A 23073-nucleotide genomic window follows, 5' to 3' on the forward strand; every position below is an offset into this window, starting at 1 on the left:
CTCTGAATTAACTAGCACTTAAAGTTTCCGTTTGTAAAATTAATGTGATTTATTTTTAAATAAGTGTACAATCACCTGGTTGTATAAGTATAAATTGTTGTTTTTTTCATTGATATCAGCAACTGGGTCAGCTCTACACTGGGCGCCATTTTGGACCACTGTGTTTTTAACAATAGCCCACAGTGGACAAACTAAACTTAATTTGAGTGTTGATGCTTAATGACTCCGTCTGACACAGTCACTGAACTGAAAATTGTGATTCAGCTCACGGTGTCGCTAAATACACCAGAGATTTTGGAGATTTGTTTCACTAAATGTTTAAGATTAACACATGCTTTCAGGATTTTTAAGTCTTCTTAACTGATCTAAAGTTGGGCAACTGTTTCGTTTTGATTCCTGTGTCGGACGTCGTGCTCATGACTCTCTGACCAACTGTGTTGGTGTCACATTTTTATTATTGGCTCAGCTCGCTTAGAACCTCGCAAAAGCAACAGGTACCAGGTACTGTCGCTAATGGAAAAGCAAAAATCATCAAGTAGAATCCAGCCGAGTCATGCTAGAACTGTATAGTGGAAAAGCACCATAAATGTTGCTTAATTTCACACATTGTACCTTTAATACTTAACACCATTTATACCCTAAAACTGGGACACAGCTGGGGGATTATTGAAAAAAAAAGTTTAACATTGCATTATTCTTAAAAGTGATGTACATTGTGACACATGCAGACAGGAATATTTGCATTATGTCCAAAAGGTTTGAGTCGATACTGAATACTGAATATCAGTCCGATATGGTCAAAATTACTGGATCGGATATTGGAAAAAGGAAAAACATAGCATTTTAGACAATCTGTAAAACCTATGACATAAATCCCACAAATGCATCACTGCAGAGACTGTAAATATAAACCAAAAAGCAGTAACAACATTTTAAGTTGACAAAATGTGTGTTTGATAGCAGAATACTTGTTACACTATTAGAGCATGTATTTAATACAGTGGTTATGGCTCGGTGGTAAACTCATACAGCTTAGCAGTTTCCAAAATAAATAAAACTAATTTAAAAGACTGTATCGTACTGATATTGATATCACAAATTATAAAGATCGTGATACCAGTATTGGTATCAAAGAACGTTTTTCTAAATTAACTGTGAATAAATTCAGCATTAGTCTGGCTGTAAATAGTGTATTTTGATAGTTTATCATTGTGTATTTTACACTGTCTCATCGGTCTTGGCTAAACCCCTCTTGTAAAATAGATTTTTAATCTTATAGAGGCTTCCTGGTTAAATAAAAGTTAGAATAATGATGTAAAAACCAGCAATACAACAATTTTGACAATTGGTGTGACAAGATTTATTTAATTGACAACTTTATCTCATGGTGATGTATAAGTATTAATACACAGCAGAGTGATTGAGTGGTATGATTTGACATTTAATGGATAAAAAATCAGTTTATTTGCAGCCTCATTCATGAAAACACAGATTTAACTCATTTTAACTCACACAACAAGCTATGATGTGCAGCACCTAGCTTAACACTGTTAGCTACTATCTCGTATTGTGTCAACAAGAAGCTAAAACTCTATCTATTAATGTGCTATATTCTGTAGGAAAGGACACTCAGACAAGAAAGTCAAAAAAGTGACTTCAAATCCACTGTCATTTGTCAACGACAACAGAATTGCTAAGTTAGCTCGCTAACCCCAGTTTGCATAGCAACCGCCGTTGCTAACCACATAGCGTCGCATCCTAGCACCTGGGGCCTGCAGCCGCGAGAAAACATCCATAAATAGTCTCAGTCTTACCATTGGTCACGAATGGTTTCCTTCCACGCAAGAACGGCTCTCATTTCCACCGTTCAACGGCAACAACGCTGCTGTTTTTTGTGTGACTCAACAGGTTTGTTTCATGGATCCGTTTTTCGTACTAAGCTCCTCTCGTGCTCGCTCGCACTGAGCAGACGCCACTTCTGGGTTGCCAGGTTTGTGTGAAAAGACGGAAGATCAGTGCTAGCTTACACCTATGTCAAGCCTATTCTTATTTTTTTTTTAACATTTTACCGCCATTGCTTGACTGTCTGGAATTATCTGTGACGTCATTTTGACTGGTCGTGATTTCATTGCGACTGGTCGTGATTTCATTGCGACTAGTATGAATTGTGACGTCATTCTTGTCAATCTAAACTGAGATAGCTACAACTTCATTCTGACTTTCTGAAACTTAAATAAACATATCTAAAAGGGAAAGTGTAGATATTTTCAATTGAGGATAATTAAATATATCTTGACTGTGAATTATTACTACTCATGATGGCGTTGTAGTTATCTGAAACTGGAATTAGAGATATCGCTTGCCATGCACACAAAAATCCATGAAATACAAGAAAATAACCAAAACTACAAACTAGTTTGATTTAAGAATGTTTCAGAATGAAGGATTTTGGAATAAATGATAGATATTCAGTCTAATATAGCATTAGAACAAGTTACCAGGTTATTTTCGCTAAGCTTACTAGTTAGCCAAACTTGTAGTATCACTGCATGCAGGTTAACTATCACTACATATTGAAGAATTTGTCAAAACAATTTAATTTTCTCAGGCAAGTAACTCTATTTCACAAAACTCTAGTCACAAAAATCTGCATAAAGTGACCCTAAATGTGTTAAAGGCCTGTGCTAACAGTTTAACCAACACGTGGATGTGGGAAAAAAAAGGTAACAGACTGTAAAAATCAATCTAATAAAACCACATTTTTATAAATGTATGAATTTATCAAATAGGAATATCATATAACAACATGTACATGTGCCAGATAGTAGCAGCAGAAGTAGTAATTACTAATCAAAATTATAAAAATTACATTTCCATCCATTGTACCCATTGATGTATCATATTAAAGAATATATATACACACACTGTTACATACATCTCAATGTAAACAGTCCAGCCACATATTGTATTTAATTGTAAATTTTGTTGTACATAAACATATTGCGGATCCAAATGACTCACTCACGAACATGAAATTGTATTTAAATGTTGTAAATGTTGTAAATCTAGGACGTTCTCCCTGAAGACCACACTCTAATGCGGAAAACTGACCGATCTGGCAACGCCGCTCGGCTGTGCTCGCTACTTCCTGCACGCCGAGGAGCTGTTGTGTTTTCACTCACTTCCACCCCCGATGTTGTCTTCAGAGCTTCACAAAGAGGACAAAGAGGACACACTCGTCTCCACGCCTTTGGTGGTGAGTCATGTGGTGCAGTTTTTAATCTGTATAACATGTTTATACTTTGATCTTTGATGTATGTGCTGATCTTCCTCTGTGTGATATTGAGATTCGATGTTTTGACGTCATCGTGCCTGTGTTGTGGTAAATGTCTTTGTTTTGTTTCTTTTACTTGTACCTCTTTAGAGTCTACTTCCATCACAGCCGGGGTCAGAAAAAACAAAAACGGCAACAGGGCTGAGCTGCCTTGAAAAAAATAAAAATATAAATAAAAATGCATCCCATAGACAGTGACATCATCCAGCTGGAGACCAGTGGAGAACAAAGTAAAGAGGACAAAGAGGATTTGTGCCACATTTCCACCACGATGCCCTCCGGCTGGATCAGAGAGGTCCGGCAGAGGCGAGGAGGAAAGACCGCAGGCAAACTGGACGTCTATATTACAAGGTGACTTATCGTCCTTTTTGTTTAAAGGTGCATTATGTAATAAATCTAAAGCAACTGGCCATAAAATCCTCCTAATATGTCACAGAGACTCAGGAATAATGTTCATATAACAAACTGAACTCACCAACAACAACAGTACAGACAAAATATTTGCATTAAAACAAATATTTTGCAGACTGCAAATCATGTTTATGTTTTGAAATCATGTTTTGGCATGTGGCGCCACCTACCGCCGTCTACCAATCATTGCAGTCGGTAGAGTCTCAGCTGCAGAGCAACCACGGGTTGCCAGTTACGTCAGAAAACGAAACCTAAAAGACCTCGGTATTATGAATTTGAATGTAGTAACCGTTTTTTGGCCACATTCTTACATATGGCACCTTTAAAACTGAATTTTAAAAGAGAAACAGCAATAAATCAAAGCAGTATTTGCTGTAAGCATGCTGAGGATTTAGAGCACACGTGTCAAACTCAAGGCGCGGGGGCCAGATGTGGCCCGCCACGTCATTTTATGTGGCCCAGCGAGTGATTAATTGGTCTTAATAATGTGTTAAATAGGTCCATGCTGCTTTAAGGCGTGCGTTGACCACAAACTACATTTCCCACAATGCATGGCGATTGCGTTACCCACATTGCGACGGCACCGCCACTAGATCGCAGTGTATCATTGTATATGCATCATGCGACGAGTGAAATTTAATAAGTAATAAATACAGAAAGTTATTTAGCAATATGTTACAGAGTAGTTATCTTTATTTTTTACATTATATTTGGTTACATTTAGTTACATTTATTCTGTATGACAGTTACATCTGGCCCTTGAGGGTGACCATTATGCTGATGTGGCCCTCAGTGATAATGAGTTTGACAGCCCTGCTTAAAAGAGTGACTCAGCGTTTCTGTCGTTTCAGTCCTCAAGGGCAGAGGTTCCGGTCAAGGTCGTCCCTGCACGCCTTCCTCCTCCAAAACGCCGAAGACGACTTAGACATAAGCCTCTTCAGCTTCGCCGCGTCCGAGGACGACGTCGTCGCAGCGTCGCGAAATGTGCTTCCCGCCCAAATCGGGAAGGGGAGAACAAAGAAAAGGGGCGCAAATAAACGCGGGGTGACGACCGAAAACCTGGATCCACCTCCTCCAAATAAGTCTAAAAGAGCCTCTTCGTCCCCCAGAAGAACTCCACAGGTAAAGAGTGCAGATGATGCTAATCACGCTAGTGATGTTGCTCCAGAGGAGACCGATGAGACGACGGAGGCCTGTGCAGGAGATGCAGCGGTGCAGGGTGACGTGAAGCAAAGAGGAAAGCTTCGACAAACGACTCCATCTGTCAAACCAAAACCAAGTTCCGGCGATCACGAGGGCAAACGGGGAGACGCACGGTCGTCTGTTCCTGCTGTGAACGTTCACCCCGCCACCGACAGCGACAGCGAGGGGGAACCAGGTGGAAAAACCAGTCGTCTTCACAGCAAAGGTGACGACGAGCGGGAGACTGACGCCGACGTGGAAGACGAGGTGTCGTTACCTGACGTTCCTGTGAACAGCTGCACGCCAGCGAGAGACTCTCAAAATAGTACGTATGATCCACACTGTCAGTTCAGCTGTTAAATAAACTTTTACATTGGATTTATCGTCTTCTATCGATCCTGTGCAGAAACACAAATTCCTCATTTTAACACAAAGCTCTTCAACAACCCTGTTTGTTTTGACATTTTTCTCTCTTTTTTTTATTTGTTGATCAGCTTATGGCATGGATTGTTGTCAGAACTTTTCATTTTAGTCACATTTTTGAAATCCAATGTGGTTTTAATGGAAGTCAATGAGGCATTTTTGGCCATGAAGGTGTCCAGATGTGCCCACATAAAAAAAAAAGTATAAATGCAATCAAATCAATTTTGGTGCTAAACTTTGACATATCCAAGACTCTAATCTCCACCAATGCCCCATCGCCATATGGAATATATATATATATTTTTGTGAATTTAAAATTGGCCTTTAAAGGGTTAAAATCCTGAAAAATATTGAATATTTGATCATTTTGATAAGGGCTGAATTTGATTAAGGGATTTCAGCAAAAAATAAATATTTATGTATGAGGATTTTATTGCAGAGGGAGTATCTGGCACGATATAAAGAAAATACTAATGCTAATGCTAATCTTTGACATATCCAAGACTCTAATCTCCAGCAATGCCCCATCACCCTACTATTTATTATATTGAAAAACAAACATTTCTTGTGGTTTAAAAATGAATATAATTAAACTGGCCTTTAAAGGGTTAAAATACTGAAAATTATTGAATATTTGATCATTTTGGGGATGAATTTGATTTGATTTGATTTAGGGAAAAACTGAAAAAGATGATGATTTTATTGCAGATTTTGGTGTGCAGATGGAGTATCTGGTGCTATATAAAAAATACTAATGCTAATGCTAATCTTTGACATAATCACACCACCAGTGCCCCATCCCTTACTATTCATTATACAGAAATTGGCATTTAAAAGGCTTAAAATCCTGAAAATGATTAAATGTTTGCTAGTTTTGAGCAACTTTGAAGAAGAAAAGCCTCAAAAAGATATTTTGATAAGCTCACATGACTTCCATACGTCATGAATCCATACCGTGTACGAAGCAGGATCAAGTTTCTGCTGCATCACTGTATTATATATACGAGGGCGTCCATTAGTCAGACTTGGAAGAAAATTGATTTTAGCTTCCATTTCTCTTTTATTTCTCGTGTTGTCGGACAGGAATATTTCAAACATTCATCACTGCTGATGTATTTTTCGTCCAGGGTCCAAAAGCTTGGATGACAAACGCAAAACGAGCCCTTATTTCAGCGGGAAACTCTCAAACGACGGTAACGTTTAAACGCTTCATTTGATAAAAATGAGCCAAGTGAAAGCTTAAGTGTGTTAATAATATTGATCTGTGTGCACACTGTCCACACGCAGGACTTAGCCCTCCCAGGAGAAAGGTCTTCAAGAAGTGGACGCCCCCTCGTTCTCCCTTTAATCTGGTACAGGAAACACTTTTCCACGATCCGTGGAAGCTCCTGGTTGCCACAATTTTCCTCAACAAGACCTCTGGTAAGATCACAACAAACCAAAGATAGACAGTGTACCGACGAACGTATAATAAACCTGACATTTCAACTCTTAAAAACCAGGTAAAGTTGCCATTCCAGTGCTGTGGCAGTTCCTGGATCAGTATCCGTCTGCGGAGCTGACCCGCGAGGCCGACTGGAAGCCCATATCTGAACTTATGCAACCACTCGGTCTCTATGAGCTCAGAGCCAAGACACTCATCCGCTTTTCAGGTGATTTATGAACGTCCACAGATGGATTTGTCTCCATGTACACTACTCACGAAAAGTTAGGGATATTAGACAAGTATATCGCTATGAAAAGTTCATGCACAGTGATATTCTACCATGAAAGCAGGCCATTTAAGTACAAGGTTTGAATACACATTGTCAATAACTACAAAAGTGTATTGCTGCCACACATAGAAAAAAAATGGGGTGCTCAGTATTACGTTATAACGAGAAACTATCATGTTATTTCGAGATGTTATGATGTTATAACGAGAAAACATCTCGAAACAACGTAATAGTTTCTCGACATAACGTGATAGTTTCTCGTGATAACAAAAAAACAATCTTATCTCGAAATAACGTGATAGTTTCTTGTTATAACGAGAAAACATGTTATCTCGAAAAAGCGTGATAGTTTCTCAAAATAATGTGATAGTTTCTCATTATAACGTAATAGTTTCTCATTATAACGTAATAGTTTCTCGAAATAACGTGATAGTTTCACGTTATAAGGTAATAGTTTCTCAAAATAATGTGATAGTTTCTCGTGATAACAAGAAAACAATCTTATCTCAAAATAACGTGATAGTTTCTCGTTATAACGAGAAAACATGTTATCTCGAAAAAAAAGCGTGATAGTTTCTCAAAATACTGTGATAGTTTCTCAAAATAACGTAATAGTTTCTCATTATAACGTAATAGTTTCTCATTATAACGTAATAGTTTCTCGAAATAACGTGATAGTTTCACGTTATAAGGTAATAGTTTCTCAAGATAATGTGATAGTTTCTCGTAATAACAAGAAAACAACCTTATCTCAAAATAACGTGATAGTTTCTTGTTATAACGAGAAAACATGTTATCTCGAAAAAGCGTGATAGTTTCTCAAAATACTGTGATAGTTTCTCAAAACAACAGATAGTTAATCGATATAACTTAAAATAGTTTCTTGAAATAATGTGATAGAAACAATCTTATCTCAGAACAACGTGAAAGTTTCTCGTTATAACGTAATAGTTTCTCAAAATAACATGATAGTTTCTTGTTATAACAAGAAAACCTCTTATCTCGACATAACGTAATAGTTTCTCGTTATAACGTGATAGTTTCTCGTTGTATCGAGAAAACATCTTATCTCGAAATAACGTAATAGTTGCTCAAAATAACATCATAGTTTCTCATTATAACGAAAAAAACCATCTTATTTCGAAATAATGTGATAGTTTGCGACATTCAATAAGAACTGAAACATTGAACAATTTGACACGTGCATTGAAAAGTTCAGAGAAGGTTAACTTAAGTTCACCTGTAAAGGTAAGAGTGCATTTTAGGTCCATTCTGAAATTGAATCCAAAACCAAACATCCCTAACTTTTTGTGAGTGGGATATGTTACTTATGTTTGTTTGTCAAAACGCAGTTATTCACTCCAATTGTCTTTGTTTTAGTACAAATTCACAAATCACTCAGTGATCAGGACTTACCGCTGTTTTTGTGAACCAGCCTAGAAGTCCGACGACACTTCGAACTGTGATGAAGCACTTTGAACTGTGGGGGGCAGTGTTTCACTTCTCAGTGTTGAGCCTGCTGGGAAATGATTAGAAGAAGACAAAAAAGAGATTTTAGCCTCTCAACAAAAGCCTCACCCTCTTTATCTCACTGTTTTACAGCTGTAAACTGCTCACTTACACTTGTAAAATCTTTTTTTCCTCTTTTCCGCAGATGAATATCTAAATAAACAATGGCGCTACCCCATCGAGCTTCATGGTATCGGGAAATATGGCAACGACTCCTACAGGATCTTCTGTGTGGGAGAGTGGAGAGATGTGAGTATTAGAGTTAGGATTCTATTACTGTACTTAAGTACTAAATTCATTTATATTTCTAGCAACTCTATCTTTTACTTTTACTCCACTACATTTCCTCTGTCTTTGTTACTCGTTACTACCAAATAAAATCAGAAGAAGAGTTGGTTAATGGGGTTAAGTGTCTTGCTCAAGGACACATACAGAGACTAGCAGAGCCAGGAATTGAACCCACAACCTTCCAGTTGAAAGACAACTCGCCATACTGCTTCTAAAAGTCCATTTTATATCAGAAAATTACTTTTGATACTTAAGTACAGTAAATATCATATACTTTAAGACATTTACTCAAGTAAATATTATTAAAAAAAAGTAACTTCAGCTTCTACCAAAGTCATTTTCTGGTAAAGATGTTCATTAATGGAAACTTTTGTGTGTGTGTTCTTATGTCAAGGTGACGCCCATGGATCACATGTTAAACAAATATCACGCCTGGCTGTGGGAGAACCACAAAACTCTGGGAATCTGAAGCACAACGGAGGAAGATAGGAAGATTTTACTCGAACCCCGTCGTGACCTCATTAACCACATTCAGGTTCTTGTTAAACCCGTGCAGTTTTAATATTAACAGAAATCAGTGTTTTCCTTTGTTTTAATTAAAAATGTGTGTTTAATAACATAATTAAATGTTTTTAAAAGGTGAAATGACTCTGGGGTGAATTATTAAGTCAGTGTTCCTGCTCGCTTTCCTGTAAGATGATGTCCGGACACATGTCCTCACTGTCCTTGTTCAGTCTCATTGTTTAAGGCTTAATAATGGCTCCCGTGTTGTGTGCGCTGATGCGCGTGATTACAACTCAGCAGCTGAGCAGCTTTCTTTTATTTGGGTTGGTAACCCGATTCCCAAGGCGACTGTTGCCACTGCAGAGCCATCAGTGAATGCACAGGCACGACCACGGGTTTAATGTCTAACTCGTGCTGCTACTGAAATGTGTTCTTCTCAACATGATTTAATGGTAATGGAATGAAGAAGAAGATCTACTTGTTCAGGGTCTGAAGAATTTGGGAAATCTTTCTCTACACATAAAGGCTGCACTTCTCTGGTGGACGAACAGAAGACACAACTCCAAGATGAGACTGCGTAAGTTAACAGTTTTCTCCATATGTGTGTCTTAATTTAAATTAGACATATTAACCTAGTTCCTAGGTCTGTGACATGCTTTGGTCACAACACCTTAAGGATGAAGCACCACAGCAGTTCAATCACCCTGTCAAAACAGCCCTGTTCAGAACACTCTCTTTTGAGTGCCTGTCTCTTTAAATGCAAATGAGACACAGGAAACTACGTCAGCGTAACTGAGGCTAACGGCAGCTAACAGCAGTTAGCATTCGGAAAAGACATCATTTGCCGATTCTAGCCGGGACATTGCCGTCATATATAAAATGTAAATCCTCTGAGGCTGGAAGTTCGAGTAGAACTCTGTGCTGCACTGAGCTAATCACAAAAAACACAAACGCAAATCACAAAAACGCATATAACAAAACACAAAACCGCAACTCAAAAAATGCAAACGTAAATAAAATAAACTGAAATCACAAAAAACACAAATCAAAATACACAAACGCAAATGACAAAAAAACACCTAATCACAAAAACGCATATAACACAAAACAAAACCGCAACTCAAAAAACGCAAATCACAAAAAATGCAAACGTAAATAAAAAAAACTCAAATCACAGAAGACACAAAAGCAAATCACAAAAAAATGTAAATCACAAAAAACAGAAATGCAAAATACAAATAACACAAAAGCAAATCACAAAAAACGCAAGTAACAAAAAACAAAAATGCAACTCTAAAAATGCAGACGTAAATCAAAAAACTAAAATCACAAAAGACACAAACGCAAATCACAAAAAACACAAACGTAAACCACAAAAAACGCAAATCACAAAAACGGAAGTCAAAAAACACAAATGCAAATCATGTTTTGTGATTTGCGTTTGTGTTTTTTACCTCAGGGCTACCATATCTTTTTTCACACTTTGCCTATCATAGGGCCTCGAGAGCCCCAAATATAAGTATTAAAATGATTAAAAGTTGATTTTGTATAATATGTCTCCTTTACATTAAACATAATTCTGTTCATTTCTGCTTCATGACCACAGCAGCCATCTCCATACCTTGCACACCAGTGTATCTCCCTCATACCACCACACCTCCTGTGCGGCAGAGTCGCTCCCTGGTGGTCACTCCTGTCACTTTCCCCATCATCTCAGACTCAGCCCGTCTGCGGACGAGCAATCAGGTGCACGTAGATTTCATCGCAACTGTCCTCACCCTCACGTCTTCGTGGGGGGAAGACACTTTCTCTGAATTCTATAAATCTGCTCCCAACAGAGTATTCCAAGACTGAACCCATTACATCCACCTCATGTCCATACACGCACCGTCAGTCTGGAGACTCCAGCGGTTCACCACCATAACCACCAGAGGGCAGCGATTCTGCAGAGGAGAGAGCATTACAGGTAGAGCAGGAGATGTCACCTCATTACATATATTGGTACATTTTTGTTATCTTTGATTTTAAAATTAGGGTTACATCATATATGAGTTTTGGGATCAAACTGGATTTTAGGTTTTTCTTTTGCCAATATCCAGTCCATTGATTTTGATACTGAATATCAGGTCACCTTGCAAGGCAGAGTTACACCACAATATACAATAGAGCAGAAAAAATAGAGCAATGAAACTATATAAAACATACTTTACCGTAGAGCAGTAAAATTAGCAAAACAATGTTGACGATGTATAAAATGTGTAACAGTGGAATTATGTGACCAGGTAGGAAACTATGGCAGTTTGAATAGATGTGAGCTTTTCTACCACTGTAAGTCAAATCAAATTAGGTAAACTAATGATTTAATGTAATTATATTAATTTGCGCCAAATCGAAACATACATTATCTCAAGGCTCTGTACATAGTTGGCTGAAACTTTTGCAATATTATAGAGAAAAGAGAAAATGAAAAAAGCCCAGTGAGCAAAGCTCTAAGGCATCAGTGGAAGAACTCTGACAGAACCAGACTCAAAGATGTGCGGCCATCTGCCTAGACAGGTTGGGGTGAAAGGAAAAATGGGGGGCAGAGGAGAGGAGGGGGAAGGAAAGAGGGAAATAAGGGAGGCGAGGTATGGTTAAAGCTGTTTATTAGCAGGAAGTGAAAATACTACCCATAAGTATGTTAGTATAAGTGCGTAATTGCTTTATAATTTAAAAAAAATTCTTACATATCGTTAGCCTAATAGCATAGTTGCCTAAGTCATATTTGAACGTTTTCGGAAAACAAGCAATTTAGCAAGCACATTGGTAAAGTTAGGCAGATATCACAATTACCCAAAAAATTATTTAGACAATTATGCTATTAGGCTAACGATATGTACATTAGACAAGGACCTTGCTTTACAGAGGCAGCCATCTTGTGCCGCCATGTTTCTACAGTAGCCTGAATGACAAACCAGCCAGAGTGTGTTTTCTTATTTTGAAGCGGAAACCCGACGCAAACAAAGAGGAATCTGACCAAACGAACAAAGAAGTACAAGGAAACAGCAGAGTGTAAAAAGTAGATATAGTTATGAAAGTATAAGCCAGCCCTAAGACGTGTCACACACTGGACCTTTAAACCTGCCATGTAATTAAATTTTGACGTGATTACGTTGATGTGTCAGGTATCACCAAGTGTGGAGGAAACCCTTCTATGGAAGCAGCAGTGAGAGAGAAGAATACAGGTAAAAACAAACAAACGTAGATACCTTCACTTTTACGTCCCGTGCCGATCGAAAACGTGTCCCGAACCACATCGAGTCTTATCCTTCTGCTGCTAGGAAGGAGGTGCGAGAGCAGTTACAGAGGCAGATGGAGGAGAAGCGTGTCGCGCTGAAGCTGCAGCTCGCCACCAATTTCAAGGAAATCGAGTTTGTCCGAGAAGTGGATCGTCTCGCCGTGTCCAGCGACCGAGAGCGGAGGACGCAGCACAGCAAAGCAATGATGATATACAGAGATGAGAACAAGAGGGTACGTGCAGCGATTATTTTATTATTAACGGTCCCATATTATATCCCATTTCTCCAAGTTAAACTACTTCCCTGGTGTCCTAATGAACATGTCTGTGCCAAAACAGCCCTGTTCAGAATGCTCTCTTTTGAGTGCCTGTCTCTTTAGTAAAATGAAACTTAAGGGACAGGAAATAACAGCCACAGAGGCTACTGGGAGCTAACAGCAGTTAGCATTTGGAAAAGTGATCATTTGCAGGCTCTAGCAGGCACATTGCTGTCATATATAACATGTATCCACTGGACAGATAAATCCTCTGAGGCTGGAAGTTTGTGTAGAACTCTGTGCTGCACTGTGGAGCCAAGAATAGAACTTCTCGCGGACTTCCGGTTCTCGTATGCTGTTGCCCTCGCCAGCATTCTCTCGTGTTTTATGGACAAAGCGGAGCTCCGCGAGACAACAATTCCAGGAATTTAGCGTCTTGTGACGTCCCAATGAGCGCGGAAGTGAGTCTTTTTTCACACTTTGGCGACTGGTAAGGCCTCCAGAGACTCAAATATAAGGATTTAAATGATTAAAAAGTTGATTTTGCAATAATATTTAATTGGTTTGAGTGTGTGTTTTTTTTTTCAAAAATTAAAACAAACTTCGTGATTTTTCCAGCTTCTTAAATGTGGATATTTTCCGGTATTTTTGCTCCATATAACAAAGAGATGGTTAAAAAAAATTGAATATTTTTTGAATATCTTTTCCTAATCGAGAGTAAAATAAACAGATAATAATTATAATAATAATAACATAAATAAAGCTAAAAAGATAAAATGGAGAAGGTGGGGGGTCTTTAGTTGCAGCCCTAGCTCTTACACATGCATAATACTTCCACTGTTGATGCTTTTTTTGTGTCGGTGCTGCTTACATCTGTGTGTGTGTGTGTGTGTGTGTGTGTGTGTGTGTGTGTGTGTGTGTGTGTGTGTGTGTGTGTGTGTGTGTGTAGTTAATGGAGCAAAGGTGGAGGGACCGAACACTAACACGTTCCCAGGAGGTCCTGGAAGAGAGAGAGCTGCTGCGCCTCAACCCCATTAACTGGAGTGGAACGCTCAAATAGGCTGAACCGCCGACATCCTCAGACGTGAACACGGATCACAAGAAAATGTACGAAGAACATGTAATTAGTGCCATAAAAGCCATTAAGGAACTCCTGAGGGACATTTCACAGGTTTTTACGACCTGAATATATTAGAATACTAATGTATTTTCAACCCGACTGCATGGATGTTGTCTTGTAAGAGGAAATACACACATTTAGAACAGTTACTTAAAGACTTAAAGCAACACTATGTAACTCTGTTGACTCACAGTCACTCTCTGGGCAAAGTACCGCAATGCACGTGGGTTTTTAAATCAGCTTTAGCTTCATTTTTGGCAGCGGACGCAATTTCCAGACTAGCATTTATCTTCCGGCTATTAGTCATCAATGTTTTTAGTAGTGCTGGGAACGTTAACGGCGTCAATGTTAGCGCACGGTAACGCATGATGCGTTTCCATGGCGACTGACCGGGAAAAAGATGCGTGTGACGTCATGTTTACGTGGCTCCAGATTGTTAAAATGAGTCTCTACAGTAACGCTACACTTTAAAAACAGAGGCACACATACGCAGTACACAGGTACGCTGGTTATTTGTAGCGCTCTTTTCGTTTCAATAACAGTTTGACTGTAGGCGTGCTAAAGGAGCTAACGGAGCTAACTGGAAAACTGTGCCGCGGCACGGAAACATGACGTCACACGTATTTTTCCGGGCCAGTCGTCACGGAATGCGCCATTAAAAACAGAGGCACACATACACAGTACACAGGTACGCTGGTTATTTGTCGCGCTGCTCTTTTTGTTTCATAAACAGACCGATCCAGTTCGACTGTAGGCAAGCTAATGGCACTAAAGAAACTGGAAAAAAACCCACACGCGTCTTTTTCCGGTCAGTCGTCATGGAAACACGCTGTGCACGTTAACCACTGTTAACGTGCCCAGCGCTAGTTTTTAGTAAACTCCATTTAAGGTGTTTTAAAATCATTGAATTGCCATTAAGTTAACTGGGAATGGTGGAAGTGGAGGCGTTTAGATTTTGCTAATTTTAGTCCATGTAAAAGGTACAGTAGACTAAACATGTTTTTGACATAACTGATCCATAATATAATAAACTTTCAGCATAATTTAAATTTAAAGTGATGTGAGAGAGAGCGAGTGAAAACTCCTGCTCCTCCTCTGGACTCCGGTTACAGGCTTTGCCAATTCTGTCCCATCACAGGAGGTTTTTAACCAATCACAGGGCAGTTGACTGTTTACTCTACCCTATTATTGACATGAAAAGCTTCTGCAAAAATAAACAGTGCAGTGCCAACACAGTGCTTTCTCCATGTCTGAGTCAGACAGCCATCAAGCTTGAATTAGTCAGGAAAAACTTTATTCTCGAAGGTTATTTTAAGCAAGACGTATCTTGTTTTTAAGAATGCTGATTTTGTTATTAGTAGCTTTGATGTGTAAAATCAGTCAAGTTCTGGGCATTTCTTTTAGTTTATGATGAAACGCGAAGCAATTGAAGAAATTTCTCATTCTTTTTTTAGAGCAAATGGAAGCTTCACAGAATGAAATAAAAACTGAGGAGCGACGTACTTTTATTGTAAAGCAAACATAGATAATGACAAAGTGACACTTCAGACTACTTTTCACCCGGTGAAAAACAATAATAAATTAGATGGATGGAGAGATAAAAGTGACGCTTCAGGGCTTTTTTTTTTTTTTAACATGATGCTACAGTACCTGCTTGAATAAATAATTAAATACATAGAAATGTTCATGAGGTAAAAACTTAATAAAACATCCTTCCAATAAATATTTCATTTAAAAAATATAATAATAAGAGGCAAAAAAAATGGCTAACATCATCAAGAATAGAGCTGGTATTTACCAAACCTTAAAAAGTGATCCAGCAGCAGCTAAAGGTTCCATGCCAAAATAAATTATTTCATTACACTTCCTGTTTACATGCAGTGTTACTAAAAGAAAACCCAAAAGAAACATTCAGGAATTATCATGTGAACATAAATAAGCAGTGGTTCATGAAGAAAAGATCCCAGAGTTCCTTTGAGCTTCCTGTTTGAGCTGATTTAAGGAAATTCTTGAAATTTCCTCATCCCAAGAGTCAAACCAGTGTAGCATTCAAACTGCTCTGCTTCACAGACGTGACATCGTGAATAAACAACGGACACGCGATGACTGGAGGTTTTTTTTTTTTTTTGGATTGTGTGGAAGAAAAACGACATCATTTCCTCGAGGCTGAGATGAGATATTCAGATGCATAATAAACTTGTGACAATCAGTAGTGGTCTTCACTTCACGTCACCCTTGATCCCAACAAAGTCGAGGTAGGGGGATTGAGTTCCTTTATATCAGTGCAATGTGGCCGTCTTCAAGATTTATGGCTTTGTCGCCTTCAAAGTTCCCCGCTTTATCGAACTCATTAACATAAAACAAACCCGAGCCCTTTCAAGTAACTCCCCGAAAACTAAAGAAATCCCTGAAAAAGGCAAGCATCGTAGTGAACGTTTCCCCGTCTCAGTGAACTCTCGATCCGCTTTTACCTTTTGGTATTTCCAAGGCTGTGGTCACTAGCGTCCCTTCAGGAATCCGTCCAACATGTAGTCTCCCTTCTCCGTCAGCCAGTATCCGGCCATGGCGGCCACGCCTCCGATGAAAATGGCGGTGAAGACCATGTCGCCCTTGGCGGCGAGCGTGGCCAGGGCGCAGATGATGATGCCGAAGAACATCTGCTGCAGCACGAGAACCTCGTCGTCCGTCATGTCGTCAAACAGACCTTTATCTGGGTCAACTGAGGGACAAATGTACGAGACGAGACAAGAAAGTTAGAGAAGCTGTAAAAAAACACAGCATATCGTACGCTCGAAGTAAACTGGTCCAGATTACAAACCAGGTGGTTTATTCTCAACACAAATGCTGTCTCTTCTGATGAAGCCGTTAGCACAGTCACAGTGGAAGGAGCCCTCCTCGTTGATGCAGGCCTCATTGAGTCCTGGACACGCTATTGCACGCTCATTACATTCATCCACATCTGTGCAAGGAAGCGAAAGACAAAGCGTTTAGGGACATAAACGTTCTGTAAAGTGTTCCTGCTGCTGTGAGCGTGTTTGACCCAGAGTAACTTAAAAATGTCCTTATTTTGAAGGAAAAATAATGAATATAACATTAAATGAATCATAAATACACTCTATACATTGCTAATGTGGTAAACAACTATTCTAGCTGCAAACGTCTGGTTTTTAATGGAATATGTACATAGGTGTATAGAGGCCCATTTCCAGTGTTCTAATGGTACATTGTGTTTGCTAATGGCGTTAGAAGGCTATTGGATGATTAGAAAACCCTTGAAAACCCTTGTGCAATGATGTTAGCACAGCTGAAAACAGTTTTGCTGGTTCTTTGACGAAAGAGCAAAATGATTATTTGGAATAAAAATCATTATTTCTAATCTTGTCAATGTCTTGACTATATTTTCTATTCATTTTTCAACTCTTTTGATGAATAAAAGTCTGACTTTTAATGGAAAACACAAACAAAATAGTATAGGTGAACCCAAACTTTTGGGGACGGCAAACAATAGACAAATTATTCCCATTTATCTAGTTTATTCCTATGTCAATTAAAAATAAAGGGTAAAAAAAAATCCATGTTTTCATCCCTATGGTTGTATTTACATCAACTAAGTCATATAAAAGAGTTTGATAAACTTAATTAATTAATCATGTTTTATCATAGTGTTTATCATTATAGTGTTAAATCATGTTTCTGGACATTTTGTGGAGTTCATGTTTACTTACCGAGACATTTGGCTCCTTTCAGTTTGTATCCACGTGCACATTTCTTACAGCGGGCAGGTCCACTGCCCATGCATCCCACACATGCTTGGTCACAGCCTGGACACAAAGAAAAAAAAATCTCTAATAACACATAACGTATAACTCACTTTAGCACATGATGTAGTTTTATAATGGTTATATCTTCATAAATAAACATATCGTGGAAGAGCAATGTGAATATGAATTTTCCCATGACTGGTGCTAGAAGGTGGACTAGAATGAAGGTGCGATAGGGAGGGATTTAAATGTGTGCGTCTGTGCTACGTCTTCAAGCAAAAAAAGTGTCCAAATTATCCAATAAATGTTTTTAATTAGATGCATAACAGCAGTAAGTAACTAAAGAAAAGAGCTCCTACCTCTGCATTCATAAGATCCGTCTGTGTTGTGACAGTACGTGTTGGACAGACAGCGAGCCAGCTCTGTTCCACACTCGTCGATATCTGCAAGAGACACAAGTACAAGAGCAGTCAGACAACGCATCTGTACAGTGGCCCGGAGGTGCAAATCACAAAACTCAAAACAAAAAACACAACGCAACACACAAACTTAGTTAATGTTTTCGTGTTTTCTGCTTTTGTGTTTGCATTTTGTTTTTTGCGTTTCTTGATTTGCGTTTGTGTTCCTTGATTTGCGTTTGTGTTTCTTGATTTGTGTTTTTTGTTTTGCGTTTGTGTTTCTTGATTTGTGTTTTTTGTTTTGCATTTCTTATTTTGCGTTTGTGTTTCTTGATTTGTGTTTTTTTGTGTGTTTTTTGTGTGTGTGTTCTTTTTTGGGTTTGTGTTTTTTTGTGTTTTTGTTTTGCGTTTTGTAATAAGCGTTTGCGTTTTTTGTTTTGCACCTCAGGGCCACCGTACATCTTTGACAGGCACAGAATCACTGCCACACTCTAAAGCCACACTCACCCACACATTTGTTGTCGTGAAGGATCCAGCCGGCTTTGCAGTCGAGACACTTGTAGTCCTGTGGTCCTGAGCATTTCTTACACGAGTGGTAGCAAGCTGCACGCGATGAGAGACGTGACAACAGTTAACAGGGGGGATTTTTCCAAACAAAACAAACAAATCTGAACAAAGTGTAGCACCTGTGCAGCCTCCTGTGCTTTCATTGGAGCTTTTCTCTCTGTAGTAGCCGTCAGCACAGCTCTGACACAGATGGCCCGAGTATCCAGGATCACAGACACACTCGCCATCGCCCAGGCGAGTCCCCTCCCCCTCACAGCGACCCAGGCCGCCACACACACCACCAGGTCCTGACGGACACTCTGTTTTTAGACAAACATGGTATTAGTGATTCTGAGGAAACTCAAGCTTTAATACAATGACAAGCATTGTAGTCAAAATCTAAACAATAAAGCCTGCTCCGCATAGGAGGAGAATTGGCCAGATGTTAGTCAGTTTTGGCCCTTCCGACGATCGCAGGTGCCTACTGAATTTAAGCTAATTTGAACAGATTATTTGGCCAAATTATCCTGTAATATGTAATATAACCAATAACCGTAATCGATTAATCTGTTGATTATTTTCTTGATGAATCGCTTGGTCCATAAAATGTCAGAAATCGTTGATCAGTGTTTGTCAAACCTGGAAATGACGATGTTCTGCAATGTCTTGTTTTGTCCACAAACCAAAATGATTCAGTTTTAATTATTTCTTTGTTATGTTTTTAAGAAAATATTCACATTTAAGAACAATCAGAAATCTGGTTTTAATCATGAAAACAGCTTCAAACCAATTAATAGATTATCAAAATAGTTGACGATTCATTTAGTAATCGATGAATAATTGATTGTTTAGAACCATAACTTGTAAAAGCCAGTCTTCTCAGTCATGATTTCGCCCACAGCTTTTAACTGACAGCGACCACAAGTTTTTGTGGATCCCTGGAATCTCCTCCTTGAAATGGTTTCATAAAATGCCAAGTGTGTGGTCCTGCGTCTTGACTGGATCGTCTAGTCTGTGGTCTCCCACGTTTTGTCCTATTTGTAAAGCCTCTATAGTGTGTGGCAGGCTTTAAGACATAATAAGAATTTCTATACTGTAGGAATTCCCAAACCTTTGCAGTCAGGTCCAAAGTGTCCAGGTGGACAGCAGAGTCTTTGCTCCTCTATACACAGCCACTCGAACAGGTCTGGTGCCTCCTGCTGCCTACAGACACACGAGGGAAGAACGGTGGCATGATGTTACACTACTGTTCAAAAGTTTGGGCTCACTTAGATTATTTATGAAAGATAAGCACTTTTTTTCAATGAATATAACATTAAATGAATCATAAATACACTCTATACATTGTCAATGTGGTAAACGACTATTCTAGCTGCAAACGTCTGGTTTTTACTGGAATACTATATGTACATAGGTGTATAGAGGCCCATTTCTAGTGTTCTAATGGTACATTGTGTTTGCTAATGGCGTTGGAAGACTTTGGATGATTAGAAAACCCTTGTGCAATGATTCTTTGACGAAAGGGCAAAACGATTATTTTGAATAAAAATCATTATTTCTAATCTTGTCAATGTCTTGACTATATTTTCTATTCACTTTGCAACTCTTTTGATGAATAAAAGTGTGACTTTTAATGGAAAACACAAACAAGATTGTATAGGTGAGCCCAAACTTTTGAACGCTAGTGTAGGTTGGTGCTTGACTCCTCCCTATGGGGAAAACTCTGTGTCCAGTAGCTCACACAAAAACAGGCAAAACGCCAGCAAGTCACATGACGTCTGCAGCTCTATTGTGTGAACTCAGAACGAAGTGTGATTGTAAAGTCAACAGAATTCGGATGATGTGTGCCCCAGTGGCCTAATGGATAAGGCACTGGCCTCCTAAGCCAGGGATTGTGGGTTTGAGTCCCATCTGGGGTGAATGTAGACAACCTTTATTGACGACCTTTGACTTTAAAGTCTGAACACAATAAGTTGAGTATTAGTATAAAAATAACTAATTCTAATTCAGTAAAATTCTAATTATTTCTCTGGTACAGACAACACAACCCAGTATCTATTTATTCATTTTAAATTGCATTATCAACAACATTATCCCCAAACTTTTAAACTGCAGTGTAAAAAATGTATTTTAACTTCCTGTCGATTACCAACTTCATAGCTTTTGCACTGAAAGTGATGATATCAGGAAAAACCACAATTGCCACACACATGCGCACACAGACACACACATTTACCTGTGGAACCACCATGTTTCCACTTGGTCTTCTATCTGCTCCAGCAGCCAGTTACATTCAAAGTCTGTTTTCTCACAGGCAGCTTCTACAATCTCGAGCAGCCGAGTCTCACTTGAACAAGAAGACAACAATTAAGAGATGTAATGCACTAGTTAAAATATTACACATGGGGGCAGACAAGAACTATATGATGCACTAACATTCTTCAGAATGGTTTGGTGATATAATAAGATTACATTTTCTGAGACTTGAAACCAGACAGGCATTCCCACAGGTTTGTGGAAATAAAAATAAAATAACACATGCTCTTACCTGCGTGTATACTTGGCCAACTTCTCTTCTTCCCAGGCTGTGTTACCACCCCCAAAGTTTTTGTTGGCTGTTCTCTCCAAGCCCTGAAACAGAGGGACATATTCAAGTTCTTTAAACAACAAGAAAACTGGAACAGGGCGGACATGAATGGTAGAGCTCACTGCACTAAATGATCTGCAGTACCTCGATGAAACTTTCAGTAAGTTTTCTACAGGTCTGGCATGACGCTGTCTGGACTCTCGCCGCAGAAAACTCTGAGAGGAGCAGCAGAGCAGGCAGGAACAGCCAGGCCCACCACATGATCCTGCAGAGAGGCAAATAAACATGAAGTAAAACATTAATAAACACAAATATTGCATATATTGAATCAAGGGCTGCTCATAAAACAACGAAGCACAAATAAGACAAAACAACAGGTAAATCTGTACATCAGTGATATATGTTGTGTTAATTTGTAAAGACCACATAGGGTTATCCTGATCATACTAAAACAGATAAAGGGGAGAAACATGTTTTACTTTGAAGAGCATCTGTTTATTTCTATGTAAATGTACAAATCCAGGTGTGGGCCTTGTCATTTTTGCAGAATTTAAAGAAACCTTAATTGGAAAGTAAAAATTAGCACTCTTAAATTGTATGTTGTTTCTTAACCACATTGTATAAGCTTTTATTTTGAAAATGTGTCCAATATATGGCCCTTTGTACAGCCATTTTGGCATTACTATTTTATTTTGTTCTAGTTTTGTTTACAAGTATTTTTATTATTATTATTATTATTATTGTAATTTATTGTACAGCTATTACTTTAACCCATGTTTTGTGTGTTGTCATTTATTTTATGTCGTTGTTTCACAGCAGCTTTACAAATAAAGTTGAATTTGAATACTACTTTTATAAAAACACACATCATTTTATAATGTGGGTGAAATAAATTAAACACATAGACTACACGCATAACTAAATAAAATAAAATCATCGTGTAGTTTGGTATTTGGTTCTTGGTAGAAAAAGCTTTCAGACAAACAGCTTGGCCTGGTTTAGATGCTCACATTACACCCCATCAATAGCTTTAGCTTGTTAGCTCAGCAGCATCAGCACCACACACACAAGCAGCTAACTAACCCGGGTTAAAGTCGATAGTTAGCTGCTAGCCAAAGCTTTCACTGTATCATCCCGTATTAGCAGACTACAACGAACAAGTCAGTTTAGTCAGCGTCAGTAACCCGAGTATATTTCACATTTATCCACACAGGAATTAAACCGTATTTGTTGACGTTAAATAGCTAACATTAGCAAGTGCTGCTTCAGTCTTACCTCTACCACGTCCGCTGCACCACCACTGATGACTGTCTGATTTCCTGCTGGTTCATACAATAAAAGAGTCGTTTCATATTTTTTGAACGGACGGTTTTAATGCGCCAGGTTTGCCATTTCCCGCAGAAAGAAACGCTGTTTGATGCCGTCACTTGTTTGTCGTACAGCGCAGACTGAGGATGAAATGAAGCTTCCAGGAGGTTCTGAGCCTTTTCGCTGCGGTCACGCCGTCATTTGAATTTCCGTGGTCAAACAGCTGCTCCTACATTTGCAGTGCGCCGGAATTACGAACTTTACGGTACACGCGTTGCGCGAGCTCATCTACATCCGGTTTTCAAAATAAGGACCAGTGCGTCACATTTGGGAGGATTTTTTCGGCAGGTTTGAATTTTAAGGTTAATTTAAAATACATTACCCATACGTATGTTTGTTTACACGTGATATACCTTAATAGGTTAAGTTTAGCTTTACAGTGGTATAAATTGA

At 38.8% G+C, this 23073-nt stretch overlaps 2 protein-coding genes across 2 annotated transcripts; one reads left to right on the forward strand and one right to left on the reverse strand.

The window, feature by feature from the left end:
- Positions 1 to 3154: 3154 nt before the first annotated feature.
- On the forward strand, positions 3155 to 9404 carry mbd4 (methyl-CpG binding domain protein 4). Its single transcript, XM_083895296.1, has 8 exons — positions 3155 to 3256; positions 3425 to 3685; positions 4597 to 5252; positions 6478 to 6543; positions 6638 to 6772; positions 6853 to 7002; positions 8720 to 8823; positions 9257 to 9404. The coding sequence occupies exons 2-8, from the start codon at positions 3513 to 3515 to the stop codon at positions 9329 to 9331; spliced, it is 1359 nt and encodes a 452-aa protein (XP_083751422.1). The 5' UTR covers positions 3155 to 3256; positions 3425 to 3512; the 3' UTR covers positions 9332 to 9404.
- Positions 9405 to 16285: 6881 nt separating this feature from the next.
- creld1b (cysteine-rich with EGF-like domains 1b) lies at positions 16286 to 22701 on the reverse strand. The gene is made up of 11 exons (XM_083894858.1): positions 22588 to 22701; positions 21457 to 21577; positions 21274 to 21356; positions 20962 to 21072; positions 19837 to 19928; positions 18866 to 19045; positions 18687 to 18782; positions 18141 to 18224; positions 17746 to 17841; positions 16839 to 16979; positions 16286 to 16739 (listed from the first exon to the last, which is right to left on the reverse strand). The coding sequence occupies exons 2-11, from the start codon at positions 21571 to 21573 to the stop codon at positions 16519 to 16521; spliced, it is 1221 nt and encodes a 406-aa protein (XP_083750984.1). The 5' UTR covers positions 21574 to 21577; positions 22588 to 22701; the 3' UTR covers positions 16286 to 16518.
- Between the last annotated feature and the right edge of the window lie 372 nt (positions 22702 to 23073).

The sequence above is a fragment of the Microchirus variegatus genome (genome assembly GCF_963457635.1).
Source record: "Microchirus variegatus genome assembly, chromosome: 9".
NCBI classification, from domain to species: Eukaryota; Metazoa; Chordata; class Actinopteri; order Pleuronectiformes; family Soleidae; genus Microchirus; species Microchirus variegatus.

What these genes read in the sequence shown, in the direction of transcription:
- mbd4 (XM_083895296.1), top strand. Translation starts at nt 3,513, where the DNA reads ATGCATCCCATAGACAGTGACATCATCCAGCTGGAGACCAGTGGAGAA. An exon ending in CGGGAAACTCTCAAACGACG is followed by an intron (nt 6,544 to 6,637) that starts GTAACGTTTAAA and finishes GTCCACACGCAG; the next exon opens with GACTTAGCCCTCCCAGGAGA. An exon ending in TTTCCTCAACAAGACCTCTG is followed by an intron (nt 6,773 to 6,852) that starts GTAAGATCACAA and finishes CTTAAAAACCAG; the next exon opens with GTAAAGTTGCCATTCCAGTG.
- creld1b (XM_083894858.1), bottom strand. Translation starts at nt 21,573, where the DNA reads ATGTGGTGGGCCTGGCTGTTCCTGCCTGCTCTGCTGCTCCTCTCAGAG. An exon ending in GAAACATGGTGGTTCCACAG is followed by an intron (nt 19,929 to 20,961) that starts GTAAATGTGTGT and finishes GTGTGTCTGTAG; the next exon opens with GCAGCAGGAGGCACCAGACC. An exon ending in AAGCACAGGAGGCTGCACAG is followed by an intron (nt 18,783 to 18,865) that starts GTGCTACACTTT and finishes CATCGCGTGCAG; the next exon opens with CTTGCTACCACTCGTGTAAG.